Genomic DNA, 13,027 nt, shown 5'->3' on the forward strand with positions numbered 1-13,027 from the left:
TATATATAGGCTCCTATTTAGGAAGGTTAAGAAAGCTTTTAATTAGAAAGACTTTAAGTTAGCTTAGTTATAATAGGAAGATAAAGCTCTAAAGGTATAGTTAGAAGTAGCCTAGCTATTAAAGAGGAAGAGGGTAATAGTAGATCTAACTAAGTAGTTTATAATGATTAAATAGATCTACTAGGCCTAGATAGAAGCCGGCTATATAGAGGACCTTATTGCTAAAGAGAGTGGCTTAGAAAGTGTAGAAATAACGGCTTCCTATATTATAGTTGGTTGAATAGGTCTGTAATATATGTGGTTGAAGAAGATGGGTAGTTGTAGGTGCTAAGGTTTGCTAAGCGGTCGGAAAATGGGGGTGGTCGGTATATGGGGGGTCCGACTTATCCCGGGCCCGCCGGGCTGGAGTCGAGCAGTCGGGATCGGCGCGGGTCGTACAGCAGGCAGGTCTTGCAATGTCACAGGGGCTGCGAGTGCAGACGGTCCGGGCCAAAGAGAACGCGGACCTGCTGCGGGCTGGCCAGCGCGCGGAGTTGCATGCACGTCTCGCGCAGGCGCACAATGTCGGCGAAGTCGAGAGCCTGCAGGATCATGAGCAGGATCTCAGGCGGCAAGGTCAGGAGGTGGCGGGGACATGGCTTGGGAGACGCCGGCGGCTGTGACCGGCTGTCATCTCCCGCCAGCTTGACTGACACGTCGATGCCGGCATGTGGCGTGATGCCGCCGATGGTATTTGAGGCCGGAGATGGGACCGTAGCTGGGTTGGGCGTTGGATTAATAGGCGGATCCCTCCCGATCCGGGACGAGATCGAGCTCCGACCCGTTTCATGACTAAAGCTGCCGTTCCGGTTTACTGTCTCCGGCGGTGTCGAGTCCTGTGCGCGTTGACTGGGTAACGGAGAGACGGGCGGGATTCGCCGGCAGCGGTCGCTCCACCATGCCGTGGGTCGGCGCCATGGCTGGGGTTCAGAGCCGGTCAATCGGATTCTGTAGCGCTTTCCACATTCGGGGTTGCGACAAGTGCAGGTGAAAAGAGCGGTTGACGCGGAGAAAGGTGGGTTCTTTAAGAGGAGGAATGCGCGAGTCGCGGCAGACCTTGGAAAGCGGGTTGATGCAAGTTTGATAAGTAGGTAATTACTGTTCGGCCAGGTAATACACTGGAGATGACTTGGAGTTTTTGCTTCAACGTCGAAGGGACTGGGCTGTGCTGCTTGACCCAGCGGTGGTCGGGGCCGGCTGCCTCGCGGCCTGGGCCACGGCTGCTGCTGTCCTTCCGTCGCCACTTGCTCCAGGGCAATGGGAATCCACCTCCGCCGCTCCTGCCATGGCTTCCTGATTGTACAACAAATACGTGGTTCAGCCGCGGTGTTGTTGAAAAACTGCACCTGCACGGCACATAAGGCGATTTCTTGGGCACCGGCGGTGAGGCCGGGCCACTCTTGCAAACAGTGGTTAATTCCCCCACCACCAGGTCATTGGCTGAAACTACCTTAACTTCCCGGAAGTTGGGGCGCTGACCTAATGAGGCTCGCGTAGTTACCTGATTCATGAAGCTTGAAATCAAAAGTGCCCTCATCATACAGGGGGTATTAAGATCTTTGGGCCTTGCAGCCACGCCGTAAAATGAATGCAAGATGACGTGAGGTTGAGACGTGAAACTAATCTAACTGCTGCTCGTACGTACATGATTACCAGGTAGTAACACAGGACTAAGCCTACCCGCTACGCAAAATACCTTCTCAGAACCATATATAATTAATATGTAATAGGGTACTTACTATCTTGCTCGTCTCGTCCTTTACGTTTCAAGTGCCTACTTTTCCTATGTCCTGTTACAAATCGCTCCTCAGGTGGACAGGTCTCGACGAGCCCTCGAAAGAAACGATATCACAGAGTACAAACATCAAGGGAGGTACCTGGGTCTGGGAGCGTGGCATGGGAGCCAGCGGTTCAACAGTTGTAAATCTGTCAGAATACCCATACTTAAGGTGCAATTGCTGGAGGGCAATTGCGGCGTCGCTTTTGCTTTTCGACAAAATCCGCCTGAATGTGGAAAGCACGGATCTGAACCAGCCAGCAGCTTCGTTAATAAACCTACCTTAATCAGTCTCTCATTGATCAAGCTCATCTCAACTACCTGATTTCCTCTAATTATACCTACCTATCGACTGTACATATACTATGATACCTTCAGAATTCTTCTTTCACCGGCACTCCATCCCTGTCAGCGCAAGTGTACCGTGACACCCATAGATCCTCTGGGGAAAATGCGTGCGGCTCCGTCTCAGGTTCGATCTAAATATGTCTCAGACGTATTTGCGTCCAAGACTCTTGGGCCATGCGGAACGCTTTTCTAGGGAATGCTGTTGCTAGGTATTGTCCCCGCGCAAGGAGTCGCGGTAAGAGTCACCAGACGGTCATGGTACAGAGGTACCTATTATAGTTAAGCCTCACGCATAAGCCAGGAACATTTCCCTAGCTGCGGAGCAGATTCCCAAACGACTGATAAATAAAGGCGTCACTGATCATTGTCATCTCAGTCGCCGCGGGTATGGTGGACTACTTCATATCCATCATCGTTCGCCTCGGACATGCCCTGGAAAGCATCATCCCCCTCCGACACCGCGCCCGCATCAGTCGTCGAGAACCTGCGCCCCTGCCCCCCATGGTTGTCCGCCGCGATGTCCAGCGTGATGGCTGGCCAATAAGCGTCGCCCATTTGCTGTCCGTACGCTTCCGGGTGTGAGTGGGCACCTTGCGATCCCAGAGGTAGGACAGCAGAAGCGTCTATTGCTCCCCGGCCCGCGAAGATGGCACTGAGATCAGCCCAGAGGTTGGTTTGTGCCAGCCGGGTGCTTTGGTCCAAGTGGCCTCTTGAAGTGCCCGCCATGCGCTGACCTTGGCAACCAGACTCTAGCTGGATGTGCAACCGCGGCGCCGGAGTTGCGACCATCACGGGTTCGCTTCCCTGGACGGCCGCTGTACCGCCGCCGCCAAACCGCAGTTCTGGCACCGTGGTTCCAGCGCCATCAATCCCACGGTCATGGGAACTGTTGTTGGGAGGCACATTACCTAATATGTGTGGTTGCGTCTCGGTCATTGAGGGCTGCCCAAGGCTTTCCGGCACGTTGGTGCGGTCCGAGGAGGCAGCAAGAGCTAGGATGCTGTGGTCCGAATGCCCTGATCCATGTGGTCGGGGGGCGTGTCGCACCGGGGATCGCCCGCTTGCCACCTGCCGCGCCGCCTGGATGCGTGCTCGTCTGCGGCTGTACGACATGCCACAGGTCTTGAGGCGGCAAGCTTCAAAGACTGTGTCGATATAGTTCTTGAAGGCGTCAAACATGGGTTGAATGTTGCCAGTGTGTCCTAGTACCTCCTGGATCCGCTGCCACAGCAGACTCGTGGAGTCGTCGGTATAAAACTGGGCGTACACCTCATCCAGTTCGGTGGGAGGCACAAAGTCTAGATTCGCATATCGTTAACCCACACAGCCCAGGAGGAAAGAAAATAAGGAAAGAGAGAGAAATGAGAGGGGAAAGAACAAAAAAAAACTCGGCATGGCTCCCAGGGGAAAGGCGGGGAGGGGAGGGGAGGATCGGGCCATACCTGGCTCGGGTATCTTGGCGTCTCCGGGGAATAACAGTCTCCACAAGCTCTTCCAGTCGTCGATTTTGCCGTCCGTCTTGCGTTCATTGAGGACCTCTTCGATTCCGGATGTGATGCCATCTTCCGGATCCGCTCTGGACGGCGCCTCTTGGGGGTCGCAGATCTGGTCCCTAGAGACCGATATATGTTCTTCCAAGGCCATTTTTGATTTCATAGCTCGCCTGCAGCGCTGGCACGTGAATGGCCAGAGCTCTCTTTGATTGTGTGAGGTCTTCACATGCCGTCTAGTAGTTCGTTGTTCAGAGGGTGCCCTCAGGATGTTTCGAAAGAGAGAAGGGGGGGGTGTGGACACTTACTTGAGCTGAGACATATTCGGAAACGACATTACTGCGCAGCTCTGAAAGTCCCGGACATTGAATCGCACTGGGTTCCTCTTACGGAAGGGGCAGCTGAACTCCGCGGTGGCCGGCCGTTGGTGGGTTGGCAAAACCTTTTGGCGTTTTCCACCTCCATCAGGGCTACCGCCGCCAGAACCGCCGCCGAGGCCGTCACCATCATGCTCATAACCGTTGGAACGTTTCCGGCCACTATTCCCGTTCGCATGGCAGTCACCATTCCCATTGCTTGTATCAAAACCGTCGTCAGCGCCTCTTCCCGGCCAGACGGGATCGCCGCCAGAGTCCGCCGTGCCCAACGTCGATCTGCTGGCTCCCAAGTGGGTGTCGCCAAGGCCGCTCTGAAGGACGATGCGGGAGAGCTCATCCAGGCAGTGACCGACTGACTCGTAGACCATCGGCGCCGAGCCGGCAAGAACTATCTCGTGCAGGGGAATAGCAAACGCCTGCTGGAGCACCAGGTCACAGACCTGGTAAATCATGCTGTCGTCCGGCCCGGAGGCTCGCCGCCAAAAACCCTCGTCACACGAGTCTGACATCCCGGTGCTGCAACAGGAGACCCGTCGCTCTTGAGGGGTGTTTGTGCCCCCTGATGCTTCAGCCCCCTCTTCCCGGGAAGTCGGTGCGTTGTCCACATCGGCATCCAGTTCGTCTCCTGAAACCACGCTCGACTGAGCTGCGTCCTCGACTGGCTGCAGACTCGAAGGCGGGGATATCCCGCCTGCTCTGAGAGCAGAGACGTTGCCGTCCTGGCCATGCCCGTCGCCTTGCGACGGGCAAGGCCTGGTATCTGCACTGTCATGGTCTGTCTTATGACCTCGCGACTCAGTGTCCCAAGACTTGGCAACCGCTGCAGGGCTTGGTTCCCGACAAGACGGTGACGGTCCATACTCCGCGTCAGGCACAGTGAACCGACCGAGGTTTGACTTCCGCAAGCCCACCTGTTCCACCCGACGGTGCCCAGGAGCTAACTCATCGGGTAATGAACTGGGAGAGCGGTCGTCCAGAGTGGAAGGTGGCCCCCGTATTATTGTCAGGCGCCTCCTGGATGCTAGAGAACGAGGGAAAAGGCTCGAGCGCCTTGGTGGTGTTGCGCTTGTCTCTGCCCCGGAGTCAACGCCCTCCGAGTCGTCAGCACAAGGGGCGTCTGTGCTGTCAAAGTTGGTCAAGTCGGTGGCTGTCGATCCCGCAGCCGACCAGCCGGTATTGCTTCGTTGCAGAGCAAGGTTGGAGATGCAACTCTCATCGGTGTCTCGTCGCCGGCGCTCAGAACGGATCCTTATTACATCGGAATAGAAGCTCCCTCTCTCTGTGGAGGAGAGGCTCGAGTCCTTGAAGTCTCTCTCTTTGGAGGCGAGGCTCGGGTTCTTGAAGTCTTTCTTTAAGGATGGCTCAGGTCCATAAAGGCTCTCTCTCTGGAGACGGCGGTGCTCGCTGGCTGCAGATTTCTCTCTCTCTCGAGGGGCGGTGATGCGGCTGGGTTGCTCCATTGGCGCAGCAGTCGACAGCGCAGGCGAAGACCGGGATTGGGAACCTTTTTTTTTTTTTTTCTCTGTTGGGCAAAGCGACCAGGTTCGTCCCCAGGTGTGGCCAGCGGCGTTGTTCAATAAGTAATACTCAGAGCTCAACGAGTCTAATACCACACACACTGTTCAAAACGCAGAGCTGGTGGAGCTCGTGCCGGGAACTCGCTTTGTATAACAAGGCGACGGGAATGATAAACGTGCGCAGATGGTCGCCTCCTCTCCCTCACAAATCCCGAGGCTGAAGCCAAGCAAAGAGCTGTTAGCAGGCTGCCGTCCACCTTCCATCCCAGAGAGTGGAGGAGATTCAGCCCAGCCCAGGCACGGAGTGGTGCATCAGGCTGATTGGCTGTGGTGGTTGTGCTGGGCTCTGTTCTGCGCTGTAATTAGCGGCGGAGCTTTGGACTTGCAGCTGGTGGTCTGCAGTAGTGTTGGTTCTAAACTTCCCGTCCAGGGGTTGCAGGGCCGGCCATTGGCTCAGGCTCAAACTCGCGAGCACCAACTTCAAGCCTTCCACCACGCTTCAGCACGCTCAAGCTTGTTCTTGGGACTGGGCTGATGACCGGGCTGATTCACTATACCATTCATGTTACAGCATTTGGCTGTCTGTGGGTCAGATCTGACTGACCCACCAACAGGGATAACGAGCCAGGGTGTTAACATGTATTTAGACAGCATCTCTGAGTGCCTCTAGCACTTAGAACAATGAACGCTTTTATCACCTACTTCTACAGACCGTAACAGTTAGTCTAGGAGTACTGCCTACAGCGCGAATACCGCTATAATGTCGTACCTTTATAGCCTTTCTAAGCTATACTAATTATAGCCACCGAGCTATAGTAAGTGGTACCTATTACCGGTTTAAATCTATGATCTCGTTACTAATCGCAAGTATTCGAACGCTATAGGAGACTATTTACCTAGGTAAGCGATTATATCCCTCTACTTAAGTAGACGCCTAAATGGTTAGATATAATGGTAATAGTAACTCTATTAAGATCTAATGAACGAGCCTAAACTATAATAAGTACGTTAGACCTACCGCTTTATCGTTAGAAACGCCTACTAGTATTAGGTTTAGAGGCTTACTTTAACGGAATTTTGAATCCTCGAGCTAGTAGTATCCCTTAAGGAGGCTAACTAGTATTTAGCTTATATATAAGACTTTAATAACTATCTGATTAATAAAGATTACCTAAAGTTATAAAATCTTAATAAGTATATATTAAAGGGACTTATAAATTACTTTATTAAGTGCCTTCTCTAGCTTTCAGACTAGGTACTTATTCTACTATTACTACTAGAAGTAAGAACTATACTAGAAGTATAAGTTTAGGAGAAATCCTAACTTAGGGGACCCTTAGAGACCTTGAAAATACTAAGTCCTAATGGCCTAGTTTAATAATTTACTATATTACTAGAAATAGCCTTATAAAGGATAACTTTACTTATTAGTCTATTAAAGTTACTAGAGATACTAAGGCCTAAGCTAAACCTAGTAAGTCTAAATCGATAGGATAATTAGATATTAAGTAGACCTATTAGAATTATCTAAACTATAATTATAATTAATATACTAAGGGAACTTCTAGATAGGGAAGAACCTTAATAGGGGTCTTTTTAAAACCTTTAGCTAATGGCCTAGCTAATAGAAGGATTACTAATAGCAATACTAATACTAGTAAGAGATACCTTAACTAGGGGGTATATACTCTTCTTACTATTAGATTTGACTAAGGAGACAATTATAAGACTACTCTAATAGGTTATAGTTAGACTCCTATAGAACGCTATAACTAAATCGATAGACATTAGTTCTCCTTAGCTATAGCTAGTATATATATTACTATAACTAGCTACTAACTAGGTATAGAAGATTACTAATATTAGCTTACTTTAGCTAGACGCTAACCGAATAATTACTAATAGCTAGCTAATCTTCTACTATAAGAAGATCTATTATTATATAGATACTAACCTCTAGATTAAGTATATCTATAATATAGTTAGAGGAAACGTCTCTAAGGAACTCTTCTTATAGAATGACCTATAGGTATTATTCTATAGGTTAGCTCTATAGTAGTATAAATAGTAACTATCGCCTACTAAGAAGGAGACTCTTTACTTAAGTATAGAGATATAGCTTTAAAGGATTAAGGAACGGTTTAGTATCTAGTTTAATTAGGTAGGCTAATAGCTAGTTTAGAATAGCTATACTAAAGATAACCTTATAGTAGGTAAATTAATCTACGAATTTGTAATAGACCTTTTCTATTATACCTAAGTCTAGGGAGATAAAATAAACCATTAGCTTTTAACTAGACTTTGGTTAGTAATAACCTTAGTACTCTATAAGCTCTGTCCTAAGCTATAGGAAATAGATACTCTTGACTAGTACCTCCTCTATATCATTAAAAAGTAGGAGGTACTATCTAAGAAGCTTAAAGCCAAAAGGAGGGCACGGAAAGCTGCTATATTTAATGTTAAGGATATATCTAATAGACTAAGCGATAGTAATAGCGACGGTAGCCTTGAAGATTAAGCCAATTAGTTATAAACCAAGCTAAGACGGGGCAATTAAGGCTAATGGTACCGGTCTGACCACTATAAGCAAAGAGAGGAATAGAAACGTAGGTATCTTCTGTAAGGAAAGCGATACTAAGGCTGTAACTAGGAGCCTCGTCTAAAAGACCGTAATAATAGGGGTAACCGTCCTTAGGGCACTAGACCTTAGAAGAAGGGCAGATATGGCGAACGAAATCCTCATTTCTAATAGTTCCGTTACTATAGCTAGAAGCGTATTAACAAGGATAGTACCTACTATTACTATAACACTATAATAGTATCTAGCGAAGATAAGAAAGCCGAAGCCGAATATAAGGAACTTAAAGCTACCGGCTATCTCCTAATTAGTAACTATAAATCTAAGACTAACGAAGATAGTAGTAATAGAAAGGTATACTTCCTTAGTACCATTAAGGAAGACTATAATATCTATAGGCTCTATAGATAGCCATTCCTAAGCTAAGGAGTATTATACTACTACCTACGTTAGGATTATAGAAAAAAACTATACCTACCTAAACTACCAAAGGAAGACTTTCCCTAGGCGGAATAGGATTTCGCGGAAGGAATGGAAGGAGCAGCTATACCGTCAGAATTGACCAAGGAACTATAATAATAGGAAACCGTACTCCTTTCTTTTAAGCCTAGCTAAGTAATGGAAGCTAATCTAAGTATAGAAATACCCTTCTACTAGCTAAAGAAAATGTCTTACCTACGTATCCTAGTTTGAGCTAACCTAGGAGACCAAACTATAGATATCTATTTTGATATAGACAGTTTAACTAACCTAGTTGACTAGATATAGATTTCCCAATGGGTAAAGAATCCCTAATAGATTAAGGGCGAACCCTATACCCTTAAGGGAGTCAATTTAAAGACCAGGATTAGTAAATAGGTTGAATTCGACTTCTATATCCTAGGAGAGGCTAGGAATACGCTAATCAATAGATATATCTGGATTATAGCTAATGTTATCGACGAACTTGCTCTAAAAATGCTCCTAGGCACCGACTTCATAATGGCTTACAATGTTAAGATTGACTTTATCAAAGGTATCTATACCTTTAGATTGCTAGTAAATATAAAGGTCTATAGGGACGTTATAAAGAAGAACCCTAAGCCTATCTCTCGGAAGGTTACTACTATCTAGTATACTATTATTCCTATATACTCTACCTAGATAGTCGAGACTTACTTTATACTAATACCTAACAACGTTCCGGAGGATAAGTACTTTTACTTTACCGCTAACTAAGACAGAGTCTAGGATATTATAGTTAATTAGCGTATACCCTAGGTAGCTATCGTTAGAAATGACACCGATGTCCTTATAGTCATCCGGAAAGGAGACAAGATTAGCTACCTCTTAGAATACTATAGGGAGGACACCGCTGCCTAAGTCAATACGAGCAATATAGAGGATATATAGACCGAGGTTTAGGATAGAATTACCGAGCAGGAGCTAAAGGAAAAGCTAGAGGAAGCCTAGTACATATATTACCAAGAGGGTACCGATAGTAACTAGGAACTCCTACTACTAAATGGGGTTAACTTTTATACCTTATCCTATAGTATTAAGAAACCTAACGATATCCCGGCTATTAAAAGCAAGGATAGCATTAGTATTGCTAATATAAATCCTAAGTTTATGCTCAAGGTAAAGGAATTTCTAGATAGATATGACCTTTACCGCGATAGGAGAATTGTACTAATGCTAGAAAGCTAGAAGATATAGATTAACCTAGTTAACGGTTAGCAAAAGCAAGTCCGAATAGTCAGACTGTACCTAATAGGGCTTAAAGACTATAAGGCTCTAGATAAGTATTATAACTAGCTCTAGGCATCCGGTAGATTTACCTTTATAGATAAATTAACCCCTATTATATGCCTAGTATTTATTATATAGAGAAAGGTTACTAAGAAGCTAGGAGTAGAGGTTAAGAAAAGCCGAAGTATAGTCGACCTATAACTACTAAATATAATTATAGTTCTAGATGTTTACCCCTTACCTAACTAGGACAATATTATAGCTACTATAGTTAGTAATAAGTTCTTTATAGCCCTAGACGCCTTAGGATTCTTCTACTAGTTATGTAACAAACCTAACTCAGACTTCTTCTAAAAGGGTTTAGACGAAGGTAGATTGAGCAGGATAAGCAGGCAGGTCGTCTAAGGGATTCGGTAAAGCTAAAGGGTTTACAACAACACTAGAGTTATCTCTTATAGTAATTAGCAATACTTAGTATAAGTACTATAATTATAGGTTACTATCACTAGTAAACTCTTAGAGTCTACTATAACGAGTAACTATCTATATATATATATAATCCTAGGATTACTAATAGTCGTAGTGATCCTCTATACTAGCTTACCTAGCTTATATCGTAAGCTAGTAATCCTCTGCTAAGATCATTTCTTACCAAGTGTAATCCTATCCTAATTAGTCTATCATTCCTTTAGCTTGATTAGCTCGTTTATGCCAATAGCTTAGGCAGCATCTGTATATATATTTCCGTGATATAATGCCCTCCCTCTAAGGCTTTCGACCTAAAAGCCCTCTTTAGGTCGTTTCAAATAGCGCTAACATCCTTTTCTACGTATACCTTATAATTTTTCCCTTTTTCTATACTACTAGTAGCTAACAAGATAGCAGATCATATCTCTAAACGCCGATCTTCGAAATCCTAATAACGCGCCGCGCTTACTTCTTTTATTGATTCTTCTGGCGTAGACGTCATGCCGTGTTCGTGGTGTTTTAAGCGGAACTTGGCTTGTCGTATGGCGTTAGGCTCTTCTTGCTATAGCGAGTGTATACGTCGGGGTCGTTCTTACGATGGTTCTGATATAGCGTCTGCTTATTTGTGACCTGGTTTGTTGCCTTAATGTTCATAGCTAATCTTTTATAGTAACGAAGATTATATCTAAATAAAAATATATAGAATAAGAAGAGGCCGATGCTAAAGAGGCCCTTTTTATTCTTTAGATTTAACTTTAGATAGGGTCCTAGGGTGCTAATGTCCCGTTTAACTAGTCTTCTTTAGGCCTAGATTTGTTAGAGGCTGACTTAGCTGTTTTATCTAAGCTAGTACCTATAGTCGATCTAGGTTTTACTAGTAGAACTATTCTAATTTCTTAAGGTAGTTTAAGTTCTTAACTAGTTTCTATAAGTTGTCTTCTAGTCTAAAATTAAGCTATTTGACTAGATACTATAGTTCCCTATTGATAATATATAAATCTAGAATTTCTTCGACGTCCTATTCTTCTTCCTCGTCTTTTACTTCGATATACGTAGCAACCTTGGCGTTTTTCGGTGCTAGTTCGAGAAGCGAAATATAAAAAACATCCGTCTGTAGTTATATAGATGACGGTAACGATAGTTGGTAGTTAGATGTCGAAATTCGTTCTTTAATAACGAAGGGTCTGACCTTTTTAAAGTTTAGCTTTATGCTTAGTCGTTTGGTTCGTAGGTTTCGTACGATTAGATAGACTTTATCTCCCCTCTTTAGGCAAGGTCCCTTAAGCCTATATTTGTTGTAGTAGTTCTTTATTCTGGTCTTGATAAACTTGAGTTCCTTTTTAAGCTTCTTATATAGTATATACATTTATTCTACTTTAATTGCTGCTCTTGGTACTATAACCTCTAGTCCTTGCCTAAGGTCTACTTTATATCTATAGTTTATAAAGAACGGTATAACTTTAGTCGCTTCTATTAGTATTATATTATAAGCGAGTTATACTATTGGTAATAGTATAACCTAGTCGTCTTACTAGTAGTTAATATAAGAGCGAAGGTATTACTTAACAACTTAGTTTAGTCGCTCCGTTTGTCCGTTAGTCTGTAGGTAATATGCTATTAACAGCTTACTATTGACGCCTAATCGTTGTATTAACGCTTGCTAGAACTTTAATACAAACTTAGTATCTCTATCGGTAATCTATTCCTACGGCTAAGTATATACTAATGTAACTTGCCGATAGATTATATCTACTAGCTATTTAGCTATCTAGGACTCCTTATAGGGAAAGAAGTATACCTATTTAGTTAGGCGATCTACTATAGTAAGAATACTATTATAGGTCACTCCTATAGCTATATCCTTAGATTCTAGCAGCTTTATAATAAAGTCTATCGTAACTAAGCTCTATAGTTTGTCAGCTATTAGTAGTAGCTAAAGTAGCCTATACAGCTTATATCATGCCGTTTTGCTTCGATTGCAAATGTCGTAGTTCTATACGACTTCCTTAACTTGTACCGTTAACTATAGAAAGTTATAATATTTCTTAACTTGTACGATAGTCTTTGTAACTCCTTTATATCCTCCGAGTTTCAACTCGTAGAGTTCTCGAATCATCTATAGCTATTGATCCTAGTTGTAGATATATACTTTGCCTTGGTACTAGAGTTTCCTATCTCTTTCTTTTACTCCGTTAGGTATTAGTAGTCCGGGTGCTACTTGATACTATGCCTCATTAATCCTTTCTTCTCGAAAGATTATATAACATTCTAGGAACGAGTTAAGTAGATCATCTTCTATAGGTGTCTACATTTCGTAATATAGCGTTCTATCTATTCGTTCCTTGAATAACTGTAGCGTTATTTCCGTTTGTCCTTCTGTATAATCCGTTCGTTAGCTTAAGATATCTACTTGTACGTTCTCTTTGCCCTTCTTATAGTAGATCTCGAAGTTAAATTCCGCAAGGAATTCTGCCTATTGTATTTGTCGTCTGTTAAGCTCTTTCGTCGTTATGAAGTATCGCAAATTCTTATAATCTATATATACTTGTACTAGTTTAATCATGCTACTAAAGTATAGTCGCTATTCCTTAAAAGCTTTGATAATTATAAATAGTTCCTTATTATAGATCGGATAATTAAGACGTAGTCTATCGAGCTTCTTTAAAAAGAAGGCTATAGGATATAGCTTTCCTTATTCGTCT

The 13,027-nt window shown here is 44.5% G+C and overlaps 2 protein-coding genes across 2 annotated transcripts; both read right to left on the reverse strand.

The window, feature by feature from the left end:
- Positions 1 to 458: 458 nt before the first annotated feature.
- On the reverse strand, positions 459 to 957 carry MYCTH_2113210 (uncharacterized protein; the record flags this gene model as incomplete). The annotated part of the gene is made up of 2 exons (XM_003666469.1): positions 459 to 757; positions 855 to 957. The coding sequence occupies 2 exons, from the start codon at positions 955 to 957 to the stop codon at positions 459 to 461; spliced, it is 402 nt and encodes a 133-aa protein (XP_003666517.1).
- Positions 958 to 2,536: 1,579 nt separating this feature from the next.
- On the reverse strand, positions 2,537 to 4,540 carry MYCTH_2070870 (uncharacterized protein; the record flags this gene model as incomplete). The annotated part of the gene is made up of 3 exons (XM_003666470.1): positions 2,537 to 3,462; positions 3,607 to 3,827; positions 3,963 to 4,540. 3 exons carry the CDS (start codon positions 4,538 to 4,540, stop codon positions 2,537 to 2,539), a joined length of 1,725 nt encoding a protein of 574 aa, XP_003666518.1.
- Between the last annotated feature and the right edge of the window lie 8,487 nt (positions 4,541 to 13,027).

The sequence above is a fragment of the Thermothelomyces thermophilus genome, chromosome 7 (assembly GCF_000226095.1).
Source record: "Thermothelomyces thermophilus ATCC 42464 chromosome 7, complete sequence".
Lineage (NCBI taxonomy): Eukaryota > Fungi > Ascomycota > Sordariomycetes > Sordariales > Chaetomiaceae > Thermothelomyces > Thermothelomyces thermophilus.